General features: G+C 42.0%; 1 protein-coding gene across 4 annotated transcripts in view; it reads right to left on the bottom strand.

The window, feature by feature from the left end:
* ASAP1 (ArfGAP with SH3 domain, ankyrin repeat and PH domain 1) overlaps positions 1-20,429 on the bottom strand; it is a 1,875,051-nt gene that overhangs the window by 1,296,120 nt on the left and 558,502 nt on the right. For all 4 annotated transcript variants that reach the window (XM_085604920.1, XM_085604922.1, XM_085604921.1 and 1 more), the window contains one exon: positions 2,168-2,217. In XM_085604920.1, the coding sequence (XP_085461046.1) occupies positions 2,168-2,217 (50 nt within the window). The remainder of the gene's footprint in view (positions 1-2,167; positions 2,218-20,429) is intronic.

Raw genomic sequence — 20,429 nt, 5'->3', positions numbered from 1 at the left:
AGTGGAGAGACGCATGGCTGCCAAGATTACTAACACACTTCAGGAGGCAGATCGCAAGACATCAACTGCCGCCGCTCAATCTCCACGCAAGGAGGTAGAGGCTGGACAGGTTCGGGTGGAGGACCGTGCCCTGTTGCTGCGACAGAAGAGCCTCCCGAAGAGGCAGTCGGATCGGTGGATCGATAGTCATGTTGAGCAGCTCGGGATACCAGACTCTCCGTGCCCAATCAGGAGCCACAAGGATGACTTGGGCCCGGTCGCGCAGGGTCTTCGTCAGCACCCTGGGCAGAAGTGGTATATGCAGAAAGCAGTACAACAGACCAAAACTCCACTCGCGACGAAAAGCGTCGCCTAGCGAGGGCCGCCTTGGAATTTCCAACGCGCAGAATTGCAGACATTGCGCATCCTCTTTGGTGGCGAATAGATCTAACCAAGGCTCTGCCCATTGTTGATAGAGACCTTTCACCACCTCCGAGTGAAGACGCCATTGGTGATCCATCATGCACCTGCGGCTGAGTTCGTCCACTCTGGCATTCAAGGAACCTGCCAGGTGTTAAACCACCAGGGTAATGCCCTGATGTTCCAGCCATGTCGAGAGGAGGGGGGCCTCTCGAAGTTTGAGCTCGAAGATTTCCGAAAGTGGCATGGATGAGGGCACCATGCCAACGCCGCCTTAAAGCGCGGCTGAAGCGGACCGCGCAAGTGAATTCCCAGCGTGCAAGGAAGGCCCCCCTGGGCTCAGTAAAAACAAGCTACAAACTGAAAATAAAACTCTGCGATGTCAAGTTAAGAGTCAGATCTTACCTCGCACACAATAAAGGAAGTCATAGACGAAGTGCTGCACGGCTTGTGTGACATATTTAAAACGCCGCTTGCGAGATGCAGCAAAATCCTGAAGTGAAACCGATACATATAACCCCTAATTAACAAAGCCGTGTGTAGTCCGCCATTAGCAAAACAGACACCGTGCACAGGCCCTGCCCGGGCTGGCGCGTCGAAGGAAGACAGGGAGGGAAGCATGTTTGGTTCCCTCCCAATAGAAAGCACGGATTTGGCAAGCGCGCCAGTAAGAAGCATGGGTGGAGCTTCCACCCTCGCTTCGCAAGCCAAACCGAAAATAGGATCTCGCCAGGAGCGAGCCACGCATGCGCTGTGTCGCTAGGCGTGACCTAAAAAACTCTGTTAGAATGGCTGATGGGTACTCTTTTGGTAGCTGTAACAGAGAAGATATGGCAGCATATGATGTTCTTTATTCAAAATCAGCCACAAGCTCTACATTTTATTTGCTTTTCACCTGAATGAAGTACTCAAACCCAAGGATCTAAAAAAAGAATTAAACCTTTCAGTAGTATAAAAGCAAAATGGCTTTTATCAGTTGCACTGAAAACTCATCATTTACCATCAAATAAAAAAGTACTTAATGTCAATTTAGTATTAGTGCACATAGCATTGTTTCTGTCTCAACTAAGCAAAAATTACCTACAAAACAACAAATTCTCTCCCTTCCATTTATAGATTTTGGAAATTATGGTGAACCAGAAAGATTCCTATGCGGAAATAGGAAAGGAATGTATTCTTTACAAGTCTCAGAGTTACAAATATAGGAATTAAAAGGAGAACTCCATTAAAAGCTATTCACCTGTCATGTACCAAAATGCACATCAAGAATATCTTGTTAACTGCTTCATGGTTTGAACAGAGCAATTAGAATGATGTATTTTGATTCCCCATCTGTTACACAACTCAAAAACAGGTAAACTAATTCAAATCTCAGGTGTTACTGGCAACAAAGTACAGTGTTTACTCTCACAAACTGCTAGTTTAATTGCTAAAGGAAATTCTAATTATGCAAATTTAAATGAAGTCTTACTGGCCACAAAATTGGTTAATTGCTTAATCACCCGTCTAGAACAGGCATAAAGAATGCATTATACTTTAATGACTGACAAACTGAACACTATGAAAAATTGTGGAATTAATGCAGTTACTGAAATGGAAAGAGTAGAGGAGGGCATACAGATCAACTTGCAATGAAAAACACATTAGAGCAGAGGTGACTGTTGCTTCAAAAGACAGTTTACCAATACAGCTAAACTAGACAATGCCACATGCTAATTTTACATGAATATGTTACTTCACATAAATTGCTTAGCTGATTATTACTTACAATTTGGTTTCATAATCTTTCCAAGCTTTGTCAAATGGCTTTTTGAGATCCTAAGGGAAAACAGTAAAAAGAGAGGTCAACAAAAAAGATATTTGCATTAATGCAATGTAATGAAATGTACCAATATGTACCAATAGTTGCCAGTAAAGCTACTTCTCTTACAGAGGTATTTTCATTGTAGTTATAAACGCAAAATTGTCTTGGGTTCATGCACAAAATTCAATTGCACTTTTTACAAAGTAGGTACAAAAAATGATTATACCTTTTTTAGAATAGCCCAAAAAAGCCAATACTGGCTCCAATTGCTGTAAATAAGAAACTTTAAAAAATAGAAACAATATCACTAGAAATAACCCAAGTGAGTTTAACACTCTTTAACAAACCTTTTTTAAAGGAAAGGTGAGAGAAAATAGTAACAATATTGTTTAATAGGCTGAAACCTAAATGGCTGGGAAAACTGTGCTGCTCCTTTAAGCAATCATATATCACCAGTATCCCATCATGCTCTTTAGGTAAACCTTGAGCCAGTTTTATTTTTTAAGGAGATACAAGCCTCACAGTAGAACTGAGGATAACACCCTTTGTCCTTTCTCCAGGGAGGAAGGAGGATTGCTTATGACTATAAGCAAGACTCCCCAGTAGGAGAACTACGATTAAAGGTATGTATCCTAACTTCTTCACCTGGGGATCTTTATTCTAAATCCTGAAGAAAATGTCTAACCCACCCAGTTAAACAAATGTAAACAGAAATAGGCAAAGGGAACAAAAACCAAATATCTAACTTAACTGAAAAGATTCCCCAGAGAGGCTTGGCCTACTTGGGTATTATCTCTGGAATCTATGTCAAGACAAAATCTTAAGACATTCTCTATGGACTTCCAGGTGTACAGACTTTCTGCCTTACAAAATCCAGCAATTGAGATGTTTCTCAACAATGCTACAGTAGCTCTGTCTCATGTCCACTGGGCTTTGAGTCTACTAAAAAATATGTATTTGCATTACGGTAGCAAAGTAGAATACAGTAAACATCCACCTAGAGATGGACTGTTTATAAGAGTCACACTGTTACTATTATGGGTGCACAAAAAACGAGTCACCTCAAAATACAAATGTCCAAAACTAAGGTGTTAGACTTCAGGGGCAGGAAACACTGTAAATCATACTGCTGGTCTTTAGATGGTGAGAAATTAAATATAATTAAATTATAATATACTCAGCTTTATACTCATCTTGGTAGAATTTTCTCTCAAACCCTCAACAGCAACCAGAACTTTAAACAAAATGGGAGTAATACATTATAGGTCATGCATTAAAATTTAGTTCAGTAAGCTCAGCGACCTCTTTTTCCAGTTTTACGACCCAAATTTGGCCTCACTAGCATATCTGTTCATGCAATTGCAGAAATAATAAGATGGGCATATAATATATGCGTCAAAAGGCTCTCAAAGCATTACTAAAACATGAATTATTTTCAGCTCAAGATGATACTTTTTGCAAGAAATTTACAATTTGCACTACCTAAACTATATTGTACAATAACATTTCTTGATCCATGGTCTCCTGGACAACTGAAATGATACCTTAAAAAGGCTAAACCGATATTAAGTTTTGAATTAGATAGTGAGTACTGTACTAGATAACAATCTAGAATTCCTTCCCAAACAGAGCATCTTGTAGTAAGGTGCAAACGTTTTTGTTCCTGTCTCTCGACCACAGTGTAAGATTATTAATACTCTTATTAAGGCTTGGTAACCTTTCTCTTAAGTCCTATACTTGAAATTGGGTCGATCAGGGAAAAGATCTCAATATGTGCCAACTCTGTAATGGAGGTAATCAACATCTGCGTCATGTGTGTTTTTTTCTCTGTTCAACACTTGCTGAACTGCGAAGGCAGTTTTTAAATCCTTTTTTATTGTAGATATATTTTAATAAACATGGTTGAATTTATGCACTTTATATGTTTCCTCATAATTAATGTTTGTGTTTTAATCATTTCAAATTTTTTAGAATTTTCTGAAGATATTTTAACTGGTTTTGTGAACTGTCCTTTTTAGGTATCAGATTGTAGAAAATGTTGTAATTTCTTTTAGCTATATTCTGTTTAATGTATATTAGGACTGGTGACCTAAGTTGAGGTCTGAAGCAATCTTAATAATAAAACTTGAGCAACCCTGTACTTATAAGACTATAAATAACAAACAGTCTGGTCTTATCTAAATAGATTTTGAAAACTCTTAATATCAGCGTATGTAAAACTCCGCTGGAGATGTGAAAAGAGGATTCTGGAAGATCAACCTAATTAACATGGAAATCAGGAACAGCCTTAGGTAGGAAACTCATAGAAGTCCTTGTAAAAGCTATCTTTTAGGATAACCGAATATAGCTTCCTACAACAGAGCAACACAAACTATGGCAAAGGTTAAGGAAATTAGAAAAACTGTCTTCCAGGAAAGATGGTAAAAATTAGCATTACGAACGGGCTCAAATAATTGGACACAATAATTCGGACAAAATCATAGTTACCAAGGAGGGTAAAGAAAGTCTCCTTAAGGGAGGGTAAACCTTATACCTTCCAGAAAGTCTTTAACAGCTGGGATTTTGAAACATTTTTATGGCATGAAACGGATGCCAACATTATGCAAATCTCCTTAATTGCCACAGCTCAGCAGTAACAATGAAGAGAATACAGAACTTCAAACATTCTAATACAGTATATAGTCCATGAGCACGCGCCCATCTCCCTTCCTTGGTGCTGCTGCTCACAAGGTAAGTACCCTCATTACTATTGTGCTTACTTGTGTATGTATTGCTTTCTATGAATGGATATATAAATATGTATATCGCATGGCTGGGTCCTATTGACCACCATGCAAATATTTCCTGTGCTTCCTATATTCTTTTATAATCTTTTTGTAACCGGTCACTACCGGAACCTCTCATGAATGTTTGCTCGCCGAGTTGACCCCGAGATCATATCGCCGCCCCGCGACATCAGAATAAGGTATTTTCCCTACTAATTGCCTCTGGTAGCTTCAGCTATCTTTGAAAAACAGGGCCGCATACCCGTTGCCTGACAGCGCGTCCAGTGCAAGACAAGCATTCGGGCTGTGACCGCGTTACTCACCACAGCTGCGGGCCTCCTTGCACAAGCTTCCCTCGCTGATCAAGCCTCCTCACACAAGGTCCCCTCACTGATCGCAACCGCCCACACAAAAGAATCGCTCTGCCTTCCCCAACCATGGTACGGCCTTTGCAGCCGTACCACGGTGGGGAGGAAAGGGAGTTTAGAAATAAGAGGAAAGTTACTTAGTGGCAACGGCGCCCGTCCAATACGTGCGTGGTTGCCACAGTAACAGCAGCTGTCCTAACAGTATTTTCCCTTCGTAGGAAAAATCAAATCTACAAAGGACATGCCCTCCCTCCAAATTATTAACAAAAACGCATAATTCTCTAACGCTCGACCCCCTACCCTGTCCTATATTAACCCTATGAGCTTTTAGCTCCTATTCAAACAAATACTAGAGCATTAAAAAAAAAAAGGATGAAACTGTTACTGACCTCTAACTAAGCAAGGTATATATATATATATATATTCACTTAAAAAACCATAGGTTTCACACATGTTATAGTTAGTAGGACATTTCACTCGTGAAAAACCAATGAAATTCCCCCGTTATAGTTAGTGCAGGCAACTATAACTCACGCGACCGCAATCCTCTGCTGATGACGTCAGATATTACATCACTGTATTTAGACACTTATTTACCCATGTCTTCTTCCATTAATTTTTAGCTATACATATATTACAAATATTTTTTTTTCAGAAAAACACATATGTCATCAGTGATGTAATATCTGACGTCATCAGCAGAGGATTGCGGTCGCGTGAGTTATAGTTGCCTGCACTAACTATAACGGGGGAATTTCATTGGTTTTTCACGAGTGAAATGTCCTACTAACTATAACATGTGTGAAACCTATGGTTTTTAAAGTGAATTTGCAAGGTTTTTTAAATGCTAATTCCTAACTATAACGTGTGTGAAACCTATAGTTTTTTCATGGAATTTTTACGGTTTTTGAAATGCTAAGTTATGTATTTTTTTTTTATTTTTTTGCCGTGCGCGCACGGTACGCGTAGTCGCGGAATCGTTACGCGAAGTTCGCGGATTTTTTCCGTTTACGCCGTGCGCGTACGCTACGCGCATTCCGCGATTTTTCGAAACAAAAATTACAATTAATTTTTGCCCTTGGGGGTCCTTCTGGGACCCCCTGACAAAGGCTAGGGGGTCAGGAACTGTCCACCCTGCCCCCTTTTCACATTCTCCACCTTTGTTTTTCACCCCCTCAGACTGCGAGAGACAAAATGGCGGCCGACACTTCCTGGTTTCGACCGATTCGAGTGTTTACTAAGATCTAACAACCAATCAGAATCGCGCTCGTGCACGGCGGCGTGCGCGTACGATAAGCTTATGGTACGCGCTCGGAGCGCGCCTATAGATATATATATTGATTTAAATGCTATTTTCTCAGGAAATACTGAACAGATTTACACGAGACCTTCAAAAGGCACATCCCTGACCGGAGGGCTACCTCTCTGCCAAATTTCAAGTAATTCTGTTCAGCCGTTCGGGCTGTAGCTCGGACTAAAGGTCCTATGGAAAAATGCATGGGGAAAACGCGTTTTGGGACCCCCCCTTTTTCTCAGCCCCCGCTTGACGAATCCCCCCGAGACTTTCAGGGAAGGAGCGGAGCGGAGCGCCCCACCTATTTTGAGAATTTCGCGAGGATTCGTCAATCGGCGCGAAAGTTATTCCAAATAGAATGTTGCGGATTTCCTATGGAAACACGGTCCTAACTATAACTATCTACTGGCGACCGCCAGTAGATAATATATATATATATATATATATAAATATATATCTATGATTTTAAATTTGAAACTGGTAATATTATTTTTTTCCCATAATGTCTGTCAACCCTGATAAAAAAATAGAAACACTGTCAAGGGCATGGCCCTCTACCAGCACCACGCCTACTACTGAGGCAAAAGAGGGGGCAGTAAAGACCGCAAAGAAAAGAGCTGCACCAGAGCACTCTGTCGAGGGTTCAAAAAAGACAAAAGAAACAGGGAAAGCAGCACATTCATGCTTTTCAGGCGGTGATAAGAACGGATCCTTGGGCATCACAGGAGGGCAACGAACAGACCCTAAGCTCCCTATCCACCTTGATAGCGACAAACCTCTGGAAGTGGAGATAGATCTCTCCTGCTCCTCAGAGTTTGACACGGACCTTGAGGATCTGGAGGATAAAACATAGGCAAGCTCTAAAGAGGCAACTAAGGCCTCAGGCTCAAAAATGGGCATTCTTGATCCCTTCGAGGAGGATATGTTTGACCCCCTTTTAATTAAACACCCCCTATCTCCAGAATGGCTACCTTCCCAACATGTAGAGGACGCTATTACGTTCTGGCTGAGAAGGAAGATTCCAAAGGATTCCAAAGGAGGTCAGATCAAGATTGAGATCTGAATGCCCACGCCCATCCCTTCCGAACAAGACTGCTATAACGCCACACCTTGACCCTAAGGTTGTTGCATTCATAGCTAAGAGTGGAAAAGACCCTAGGAAGGGAATAGACAAGAGCCTAAGGTTATGTCAGGACCGTCTTTTGGACACCATTGGACCATTTACCAAACTTTTTGAGATGGCAGAAAATGCCTACATTGAAGAAACACCAATAGACCCTAAAGAACTACGTGAATGGGTCCAACGGACCATCTGCCTCCCTGGCAATGCCAATACCGCCATCTCTAACGAACACAGGAAGGGAGTTTTCTTCAAAATAGACCCAAAACTAATAGAGCTGGCAAACAAGGAAGGAGTACCCACTTCACAGGGGCTCCACTTGGGGAAGAATTCAATCGCGACATGGCTAAATATGTCGGAGCCTTCAGCTCAATTAAAAAATCTCAATGTGACATCAAAAAAGTCTTTCAGGACAGAATTTTTGGAAGGGCCGGGAGAATTGGGGAGGGGTCGGTTTCCCGGCCGTGGGCAATCAAGCTCAAGACCCTTACTGGAACGCGGATCTAAGTTCCAGCAATCATTCTTCGGAAATCAATTGTTTTTCCCACAAAGACAGAGGAACTGCGGAAGACCATTCTGGGGCGACAGAAGAAACAGAGGATTCTCCACAGGTAGGAACCTCGAAAGACCCTTCAGGTACCCCTACAAAGGTGAGAGGAACACTAGCCCTTTTCTCTGGGAACTGGACCTTGATAACACAAGAACCGTGCGTTCTAGATACAGTTAAGGGTTACAAAATAGAATTCATGGATGTCCCCACTTAGTTGAAGAGACCTCGGGAGATAACCTTCTCTCAGGAATACAGAAAACCAGTGTCCGAAGAGGTAAGGGATCCGTTGGCCAGAGGTGCTATAAAAGAGAGCTTGGAAACAGGCTTTGTCAGCAATATTCTTCTCGTAGAAAAGAAAGACAAGGGCCAGAGACCTGTCAAATTTTAAGAGCCTAAACGAATGGATAACATACCCCCACTTCAAACTGGAAAGGATACGCCTCCTAAGGGACGTCTTGAGAAAGGGAGACTGGCTAACACGTCTGGACCTAAAGGATGAGTACTTGACCATCCCAATTTGGCCCCAACACAGGAAATTCCTCCAATTATCATGCGAGGGAAAACTTTGGGAATTCTGCACCCTCCCCTTCGGTCAGTCTTCAGCCTCTTGGTGCTTCACCAACGTCTTGCGTCCGGTAGTAGCATGGCTAAGGGAAAGGGGCATAGGTTAAAAATATATCTGGACGATATCCTTATTATAGGTCAATCCAAAACAACGGTATCTCGTCACAAAGATCTTACCATCCACCTACTGGAACACTTAAATTTTGTAATAAAAGCAAAAAAGTTGTATTTAATACCAAGCCAAGAAACTCAGTTTCTGTGTTTCATGGTGAAAACAGTAACTGCAGAACTGAAACTACCAAGGGAAAAGATAAGGAAGCTTTGCAAGGAGCTCAGAAAGATGCGATCAATGGAAGTCTTTCCCTTGAGGCTCTTAGCCAGGATCCTGGGTCTCCTTTCCTCCACCATCCAAGCAATTTCCTGGACCCTCTACACTATAGAGCTCTCAGATCAACACTATCCTACTTACAAATGACATGCTTAAACCAGGACTCAAGGAATGAACTGTCATGGTGGCTAAAAGAATGTAGAAGCTTGGAATGGCAGAGCCATCTTTGGGGAAGCTCCAGCTTTAATAATAGAATCAGATGCGAGTTTAGAAGGATGGGATGCCACATGTGGCGACTCATCAACAGGGGGTTGTTGGACACACTACGAGAAGGAACTACATATCAACTGCTGCGGGTTCTTTTGCAGTTCGGAGCTTCACCCAGAATTCAATTAAATGCTGTATAATGGGGGCATGGACAAAGTCTCTGCAGTGAAATACGTCATAAGATGGGGGGACCACATTCAAAGGGTCTGACAGAGATAGCGAAGGGCTTCTGGAGCTACTGCTTGAACAAGGGACTCTCAGTTACAGTGAAGCACTTTCCTGGATTAAACAATGGTGTAGCGGACTGGTTCTCCGGGAATTTCAAGGATTCCAGCAACTGGAAGTTAGACAGAGGGATATTCACGGCAATCCAAGCTAAATGAAGTCCCTTCGGGAAAGACCTTCATGCGGACAGGCTGAACACACAGATGAAGAATTTATTCAGCTGGAAGCAGGTCCCTCACTCAGCGGGAGTGGATGCCCTCCTCCAGGATTGGAAGGGTTTAAAGCCATATGCCTTCCCGCCGTTTGTCATGCTTCCACTCCTTCTCTTAAACGCTCGTCGGTACCTGCAGAGTATGGTAGTGATAACCCTCTTTGGAGGCATCACGCATGCTTTCCAGTCATCTTGGAGATGACCATGGACTTCCCATTTACAATACCACCTTTCAGGGAAGTACTCTTGGGTCCAGAAGGGGAATCGCACCCTCTCATAGACCAAGGTCTAATGGTTCTGACGGCCTGGAAGATTTCAGGTGAATAGCAAATCCCAGGACTTTCGCAGGATGCTTTGCGGCTCATATCTGAGTCGTGGGCATCTGGAACAAGGAAGGCATATCGACTGGCATGGAACAAATGGGTTTGTTGGTGTCTTCAACGACACTACGCTCCAGTTTCAACTGATTTAGTCTAAGTTACAGAAGCATTAACTTCTATAGATCAGCAATAGCTTCGGGACATTCCTTAGCTGATTGTGTCTCGGTGGGACAAAACCTTTTAACAAAGAAAATTATGAGAAGCATGCCGGTTCTTTAACCCTCCAAATCCCAAATATACGTCCTTATGGGACGTCAGAAACATTTTACAACTTATATTTTCTTGGGCGGAGGATGTTAACCTCTTCTCTTAAGCGTATTTCCTATAAGCGTACTGTGTTACTTTGCCTGATGTCTTTCAGACGAACCTCAGATGTTAAGGCATTAGATGTTACTAGCAGGGCTTACCAACCTGAGGGAGTTTGCTTTTACCTTAAGAAAAGGACAAAAACTAGGTCATCCTCTATCTTTTACCCTTTCTTTTCTCTGAATGAAAGTCTGTGTGTTGTCAAATGCCTAAAAGAGTATGAGAAGAGAACTGTAAGTTTGAGTAGAGTTGGACCACAACTGCTGATCTCACACAGATCTCCTCGTAGAGCAGTTTCATTTCCCACGCTTGCGAGATGGGGCAATGAAGTGATGAGTGAGAGTGGTGTGGATGTTTCTATTTTCGATGCACACCCTCTTAGAGGTGCCTCAGCCTCTAAAGCGGACTGGTCGAATGAGAGTATGTTTAAAAAATGTTACTTTAGACCAATCAATAACGTGATTGACAACGTACTTAGTTCACTTTAAACTTGTATAATGTTGTCCTACGTGCCATGCCATAAAATTTAGATTTTTCACAGCCTGGTGGGCAGAAAATCTGGATTTTATTAAAGACACAGAGGCTAAAATTATCCCTCCACTTATTAACTCTCCCTAGGAGTTTTGCTTTATTGACCCATTGTGTCTTTTTCTTCCAGAACAAGACGACTCCGAATTGTTATTGAAAGGATTGAATAGTTCCACATCAAAGTTCAAGTTATGTTTTACTGAGTTTATTTCTTGTTCGCAGTAATTGGCACAGAAGGAAGATGGCTGCGTGCTCATGGACTATATACTGTATTAGTATGTTGTTTGACGCTCTATATTCTCTTCATTGTTACTGCTGAGCTGTGGCAATAGAGGAGATTTGCATAATCTTAGCCTGTGTGTCTTTAATAAAATCCATATTTTCTGCCCACCAGGCTGTGAAAAATCTAAATTGTCCTGTTTTTTTCACTATATTTATACATTATTGAAGAAAGCTGCAGCCCAGACTTTGCTAGTTTAAGGAGGTATGGAAGTACAGTTTCATCCAGACATCTGGTTGGAACAATGTTCTGTAGACAACAGATGGAAAACCCTCATTTAAATAGAACGTTCTAGTGGAAAGAAATCTGATTACATTCAAACTGTTTATACAATCTTCTGGGAGTAAACTCTTCCATTTCACTGACCGCAGGAACTGGTTCCACTACTTCTTTGATCGGAAAGGTGCTCACTTCCACACAAAGGAACTCTAGATGATATTGAGATGATATTGAGATGCGTTCTACCACAGAAAAAATGGATGATATTGACCTGAACTTTGAGAACAGCCACTGAGCACGATTTTTAGCTTCCATAATGATGATATTTTCCTCCACTCTACCAGATGATTACTGACGCTTGCTTTACTAAAGTGGCAAATGGAATTTTGAAAAGAATCGATAAAGAGATTATTTTTTTTGTGGAAGTTGATGTTTGACCATTTTTAATTTTGTGGTCTTCTGAGGTTGAAATGGCGTTCAGTGGAGTTGCTGGTTGTGGTAATGCTGCACCCACTGTAAGACCTGAATCTTCTGCTGCCTGTAAAGTCTACTGTATGGTTTGTACAAGTGCTCCTATAGAGAATCCAATTCAGTCTTCAGTTCATTATCCAAATATGGTCTAAACATAGTGGCTCCAGAGAAAGGAAGGTTCAAAATCCCCTGCTGAGCCTCTTGTTTTAAACCTGTGAGGCACAACCATTAGGATTAGTCGTGGAATTAAAACAGCACCGTGCCCAGAATGGCTCAAATGAAAGGGAGCCTCTACGAAGGAGTCGGGCGTGACTTTGGCACACTGATCGAGAATCACAGCAATGTTATTAAATTGCCCGTCTGGAGGTGATCCACAACTGTTTGAGGCAAGCCCACCTTCAGTAACCAATCATCAAGGTAGGGGAATACTACTATTCCCAATCTATGAAGATGGGCCGCGACTACTACCATGACTTTTGTGAACACCTAAGGGGTGCTGATAAGGCAGAAGTGGAGCACTGAGAACTGAAAGCACTCGTGGCCTACTTGAAATCACAGGTAGCATCTGTGGTAATGCATTACAGGTATCTGGAAATAGGCATCCTGCAGGTCAAATGCAACCATCCAGTCTCCTTGCTCCATGGCAGACCGAACTTGAACTAGCATCTTGAACTTGCCCTTCTTGAGAAAGAACAGGAGGCGGAGATCTAATACAGGACCTTTATCAGTCTTTGGATCAGAAACTAATGGGAGGAGCAAGCAATCCCAACTGCTGATTCTGACACCCACTCTATAACTTCCTTCTTCAAAAGAGCTAGAGCTTCTTGACGGACAATGGACAAGTAATCCGGCAGAAGCTGCTGTGGTGCAGGTGGCATATCTGGAGAAGTCGAAAGGAAGGGTAGAATGTAGCCATGCTGAATAATTTGAAGCACCCATCAGTCTGATGTGATGCCGTGCACTCCATGGAGGTAATAACTTATCTGGCTTCCGATGGGGTGACTAAGTGCAGCTGAGGGCAAACTAAAAGGGTTTTGCAGCGAAAGGAGGTTTTCTGGCAGGTTGGGGGATGGAGGAGGTGGTGGAGGATTGGGAATGGCAGTGGATTGGGTAGCTCATAGCCCTTGGGGGCTTGGTTTGCCGGCCGAATCCCCCACCTCTTCTTCAAATAGCTCGAAAGGAATTGGTACCAACTCCTCTACTCAGACAGTCAGTGTTGTCCACGCATGATATGATTACGATTTAGCTGCAGCATGGCCATCCAGAAAAACCTGTTGAAAGTCGGCCTGAAGGTCATCTGGGAACATCTTCAAGATGTTGACCACAATGTTTCACAATGCATACAACACCCCTGGAGGCAACGTAATTTTACAGACTGGAGGGAAAAACTAGCAGACGAGAACATGCATTTTCCAATATTTTCCATGCGTTTTGACTCGGTCTGGTGGGGTGGTTGGAAACGTGTTGGATTTGGCCGGCCGGCCGGCCGAGGTCCGAATTACCAGGCTCTCAGGCATTGGGTGCTGCAGGAGGAAAGATGGGTTCCCCTGAGCAGGTCAATGTCGTCAATGTCTGCTAGCTATTTGGAGGCTGAAGAAAGGGTAAGATTATGGATTCACCCAAGGCCCCAAAAACGTGTCGGTCAATGCCCCTTTAAATGACAGAAGAGGTTCTAGAGAGGCATGCCTGGCTGTAATACCTATGTGGGCACGTTTCTATTTACTTTCACAGATGGAAGTTGGAAGTCAAGTACTTCAGCTGCTCGTCTGATAGCCATGGCAATTAAAGCGGACTCTTATGGAGAAGGGCCTGGTGTCTGGTGATGTGTCAAGGCCACTAGACGGTTGCTGGTCAAGGAATAGGTTTTCCCTAATGTATAACAGTGAGGTGTCACCACTATCATCGTCTTGATGCTCCAGGTTAGAGAATCTATAATTCGGTGGCAAGTGTCTGAAGGAGCTTGAGGTTGTGGGCATGATCGAGGTGCACAGGTATTCAGCCGAGGTCACCTTGGATTCGCTTTAGATAGGCTTTTCTTCCAACATTCTGGTTGCACAGGTCTCTGTGTAACAGGGGGAATTAAAAAAAGCATTGGCTCTGGAGTAGAGGCAGTCCCCAGATGAGGATTGAGATCCTCCGTTGGCACTGGGCAAGGATCAATCGAAGGTAACCTGACTGGAGGACACAAAGGCGCTCCACAGTAATCCGATGGGGGTACCGAAGATTCACAGCATGCTCTCCATGAAGCTATAAACAACAAGATTGGGGAGTGAAGAGGTAGCGCCCTACATTGGAGGTGGATACATCCTCCACAAAGAATCAGTTACAAAAACAAAGGAATCCACCTTAGGGGGAGGGGGGGGGGGTGGAGATTTATTTACTGGGGTCAGATATCAAGGGTAGTGAAAACTGTGTATCCTACCGTGGTTGGACGCACACTGTTTGTTTGGATACCCCTCACACACCAAAATGGCCCTTGGTGCCATGCTTGATCATAGGGGTCTTCCCGCCCCGCTGTGGGACGGGGCGTGCTACGACCTGCGACTACGCGGGAGCACTGATGCTGTAATGCTATGTGTGATGCAAGAGGGAGGGTCTGGGGAGAATGTAGGTGAGTGAGTTTTATAAAGGACCTGGCTTCTTAGACATACAAACTTTAATAGGTCAAGGGAGGCTGGTGCTGTTAAAAAGGTGGTGCGGAGATGTCCTGCGTAATGTGCGGATACTCCTAATGAGTCAACATGTTTCGATGCGACAAGGCATCTTCGTCAGGACAAGATAAAGATCCCTCCTATATTTACCATGTTTACTCAAAATAGAGACTGGTAATTATGTGATTCTAGAGAATGAAAATGCAGTCAGTGAAGCATTTTTATACAATACCCAATGGTATGCCTTAATCAGTTTCTGAAAAAAAGAAGAAATATGGTAGCTGAGTGTCCCCAGTAAGCGAAATACGTAGTACCTGCAAAAATAAGCAGTGCGCCACAATGTGACTTATAGTGTTGTATAACCATAATCCTTTAACGGAAAAGAGGTGCTGTGACCTGTTAGGGAAAAAGAAGACAATACAAGACCAACACACAAAAAACGGAAAACACATACTCTATCGCCTGTTACACTATGTGTACATGGTGTATTATTGGGTTTGCAACCCCTCTCTTAATTAGCATTCTCCAATCGGTCAGGGAACTCTTTACCTGCCAGCGCCATATGTGACACTTATTACTGTGGGCATTATTTTTCCACCTGGAGTAATATTGCCGCTCCATTTTTTAACCGGAGGGTGTCCTAGATACACTTAGTTAATACCGCTATCTCTTCCAAACAGATAGCCTTTCCAGACGCACTTCCGGCGGTCCATAAAAAAACACAGGTTAGCGTTCTAGTCTTAAACGCTAGCTCGAAACCTGAAGTGCCTTTACATCACGACCCCGGGTGATTGCCAGATAGGATCCAGAAGAAACCGCTTCCCGGTTTTCACCATTTACCGCCCGTATAAATAGAGTGCACTGAGCAGTCTCCCCCAGTACAGCGGAACCGCGGGATGGAGCCACATTGAGCTAGGGACTACTGAAGGGCACGTAAGTACGGCACAGCCGTCTGGGGGAACAGACACCTTTTTCATTTCCAACAACCCGGAAGGTAAAGGACTCTCCCTTTTTTCCGTCAGTACCAAGTGACCTCGTCCTATCCACCCGTTCTTGAGGTTCATGAGACATTGCTTTCTCATATATATATAAGTGTATCCAACAAAATTCCCTCCAGCCGGAAAGAAAACGGGATGCACTCTTTACAACCTTTTATGCGCTTTATTTTCTTTGTAAATTCACTGCATGGGGTACAGGCAATGGCTGATCTACGCGTTTCGGTATTCCTGATACCTTGCTCACGATCAACTGTTTGTTTAGTCCTGCCCTTTTTAAGTTCAATTGAAATTACATCATTTCCTGGCGGTTTTCAAACACCCCTTTGCATTCTGGAGAATGTAGTTTTGAAACCCATTGTTTCTTTGTGTTGACTCCGTCTTTCCTGTTTATTTACACTCAAATGCTTTGTTTTTAGTTAGAAAAGTTCAGTCAACATTATCCTTCATGAACGCTTATCTTATCTCTTTGTCTCCTCTGATGGAGTTTCATCTTATCCGTGATGAGTATTTTTGGATCATTGGTTTCCATTTTTCTCTTCGATGTTATCATCCCTTGACTGTGCTTTTCATGTTCATTTCTTCTTTTTTATAGATGTATGTAGAGCTCTTCTGACTGATTAAGGCCATGCGGATATAATGTTCGTAATTTTAAAATATATCGTGACTCCTTCTGTCGCAATTGCCTTTCTCGATCTCCCCCACGTTCTTTCTTTGGAATGGTCTCAATTCCATAGTATTTCAATTTTTTCCAGTCTCCTTGATGGGCTTGTTCCATATGTTTTGCCACCGCATTTGATTTATCCTTATGTATTGTGGCTCTTATGTGTTCCAATATTCTTTTTTTCAATTCAAAGATGGTACTCCCCACATATTTCAAAGGGCAGGGACATTCCAACACATAAATCACATATTGCGTTTTGCACGTTATTAGTTGGCGAATCTCCCAGATCTTATTGTTTGCCATCTTGATGTTTTTTGTCTGTTGGGCAATCTGACAGGCTTTACACATGTGACATTTTATGAAACCTTTTGTTTTCAGCCATGTGGATTCCTTTTCTTTACCTTTGAAATGGCTATGAATTAGATGGTCCTTCAAGTTTTTCGCTCTCCTGTATGTTACCGTCGGATGCTTTCCCACTATTTCCTTAACAGTAGGATCCAATTGTAGTATCTTCCAGTTTTTTCTCAAGATACTCACTATTTGTTTGCTTTCCAATGAGTAATCCATTATTAACCGGATGGTCTCAGATTCTGTTTTCTTTGATTTTCTGGAAAGACAATCCTCTCTCGTTTTGCTGTTTGCTGTTTCCCAGCATTTTTTGATTGTATTGGTATTGTATTTTCTTTTTTTGAATCTTTCCATTGTATTTTGACCGTTTATCCGCCATTCCTCTTCTTCACTGCAAATTCGCCGAATTCTCAAGAACTCCCCATAAGGGATACTTGAGATTAGGGTTTTTTGGTGGAAGCTTGTCGCCTCCAAGGTGGCATTGGTTGCTGTACTTTTTCTGTGTAGAGTTGTTTGTATATGGCCATTTTTGATGTATATTTCCGTATCAAGGAATACAACTCTTTCATTGCTGATCTCATATGTGAATTTTATGTTTGTTTTGCTGTTATTTAACAACTCGAAGTATTCCCTGAATTCCATTTCCGTGCCATCCCAGATGATGAATAGGTCATCTATGAACCGTTTCCAACTGACGACCTTATTCACCATTTTGTCATTACTTTCACACCATGCAACCTCTTTTTCCCAATATCCCATCGCTAAACAGGCATAACTGGGACTAAAAGAAAATCCCATTGCAGTCCCATTGGTCTGGCGATACACCTCATCTCCGAAAACAAAGATATTTTTGTTCAAGCAAATCGATAACATGTCAAGGAGCATTTTATTGTGTTCACTGTATTCAATGTTGCGTTCCTTCAAAAAATAGTCACATGCCTCAAGGCCCATTTCATTTTCAATGTTTGTATATAAGGATATGACATCCATTGTGACTAGTTGATATGTATCCTGCCAAGGAGTGTTTTGCAGTAGTCTTAATAGATCTGTTGTGTCCTGTATATAGGAGCTGAGTTGGGTTACGTAGGGGTTTAAGAAGAAGTCAATATAATTTGCCATTGGTTCTAACAATGAACCTTTCGCTGACAGGATAGGTCTGCCTGGTGGTTTTTTGTAATCCTTATGGAGTTATGGCAAGAAATAAATTGTGGCTGTGATTGGATGGGGCACTGTTAGATATTTACATTCTTCTTCATTTATTAGTTTTCGTCCCACCCATTCTTGAAGCTTGTTATCAACTTTTTCTTTTATTTCTAAGGTGGGGTTCTTTTTCAGTTTTTCATAGTAATTTGTGTTTCTTAGCTGGCGGTGTGCTTCCGCTACATATGCTGTTTTATCCATTATTACTATGTTTCCCCCTTTGTCTGCCATTTTGATTTCGATCTGGTCATCCATTGTCAAATTCCGTAGGGCTTCTCGTTCCATCTTGGTTAAATTGTCGGTGAATGCTGGTCTCTTTATTTTGTATAGGTCTTGAATAACCGCTTCTTGAAACAAATCTATTTTGTTTCCTGGTGTTAATTGAGGATAAAATTTAGACTTCGATTTCATCCCACTTAGACCTGCTCCTCCTTGTGTGACTGCCATGCTTAATGGGATTTCCTCTCCCTCCATTACATCCAAATTTAACAGTGTCAAGAAGCCTTCTGTGTCCTTTACTTGTACACTGGTTGTTTTTTCTTCCGATGTTTTAGTTTTACCATAATGTTTTTTCTCTCCAAAGAATTTGGCCAGTTTGATCTTACGAATGTATAAGTACAAATCGATTCTTACTTGTGCAAAGTCCATTTTACTTGTGGGGCAAAAATTTATCCCTCTTTTTAATAGCAGAGTCTCTGTATCTGAGATGGGTCTTTTGGATAAGTTCACTACTTGTAATTCATTCTTTACTTGTTCTTCCTGCGCATGCTCCTCGTTTCCGTTCCCATTTTTTCCACGGTAACTCTTGCTTCTGTTGCCCCTTCTTTTGGGTTTCTTTGCGACCATTTCCGTCCTCTTCCTCTTCCCCTTTGTTGCTGAAATGTGGGCCGATTTTGTTCCCATTGCCTCTGTTGCAATATTAGGCGCATGTCTCCTAAAAAAGATAACTTGCTCCTATTTGATTCAGATTGTTGTTCCCCATCACTGGGCTCATTAGAGATTAGGGAGGAGGCACTGCTTGAGAAGCTTGTTGCGATGTTCCAGGTTGCTTGTTCCTTCATTGCATCAAACTTTCGAGAAAAAGTGAAGATACGCCCCTCGGCGTAATCATTTGCGTCCCTGATAAATTTAGAATGTTTTCGTTCGATCAACATGAGGACTCAGTAAGAGATTTGTGCTTCCAACTCTTCCTTAAACTTTACCATTTCAGTGGTTGATAACAAGCTTCAAGAATGGGTGGGACGAAAACTAATAAATGAAGAAGAATGTAAATATCTAACAGTGCCCCATCCAATCACAGCCACAATTTATTTCTTGCCAAAACTCCATAAGGATTACAAAAAACCACCAGGCAGACTTATCCTGTCAGCGAAAGGTTCATTGTTAGAACCAATGGCAAATTATATTGACTTCTTCTTAAACCCCTACGTAACCCAACTCAGCTCCTATATACAGGACACAAAAAGATCTATTAAGACTACTGCAAAACACTCCTTGGCAGGATACATATCAACTAGTCACAATGGATGTCATATCCTTATATACAAACATTGAAAATGAAATGGGCCTGGAGGCATGTGACTATTTTTTGAAGGAACGCAACATTGAATACAGTGAACACAATAAAATGCTCCTTGACATGTTATCGATTTGCTTGAACAAAAATATCTTTGTTTTCGGAGATGAGGTGTATCGCCAGAGCAATGGGACTGCAATGGGATTTTCTTTTAGTCCCAGTTATGCCTGTTTAGCGATGGGATATTGGGAAAAAGAGGTTGCATGGTGTGAAAGTAATGACAAAATGGTGAATAAGGTCGTCAGTTGGAAACGGTTCATAGATGACCTATTCATCATCTGGGATGGCACGGAAATGGAATTCAGGGAATACTTCGAGTTGTTAAATAACAGCAAAACAAACATAAAGTTCACATATGAGATCAGCAATGAAAGAGTTGTATTCCTTGATACGGAAATATACATCAAAAATGGCCATATACAAACAACTCTACACAGAAAAAGTACAGCAACCAATGCCACCTTGGAGGCGACAAGCTTCCACCAAAAAACCCTAATCTCAAGTATCCCTTATGGGGAGTTCTTGAGAATTCGGCGAATTTGCAGTGAAGAAGAGGAATGGCGGATAAACGGTCAAAATACAATGGAAAGATTCAAAAAAAGAAAATACAATACCAATACAATCAAAAAATGCTGGGAAACAGCAAACAGCAAAACGAGAGAGGATTGTCTTTCCAGAAAATCAAAGAAAACAGAATCTGAGACCATCCGGTTAATAATGGATTACTCATTGGAAAGCAAACAAATAGTGAGTATCTTGAGAAAAAACTGGAAGATACTTCAATTGGATCCTACTGTTAAGGAAATAGTGGGAAAGCATCCGACGGTAACATACAGGAGAGCGAAGAACTTGAAGGACCATCTAATTCATAGCCATTTCAAAGGTAAAGAAAAGGAATCCACATGGCTGAAAACAA

Source organism: Triturus cristatus, chromosome 5_1 (genome assembly GCF_964204655.1).
Source record: "Triturus cristatus chromosome 5_1, aTriCri1.1, whole genome shotgun sequence".
Lineage (NCBI taxonomy): Eukaryota > Metazoa > Chordata > Amphibia > Caudata > Salamandridae > Triturus > Triturus cristatus.
Note: the sequence above shows the minus strand (reverse complement) of the source record. Positions and strands in the feature narration are given on the sequence as shown.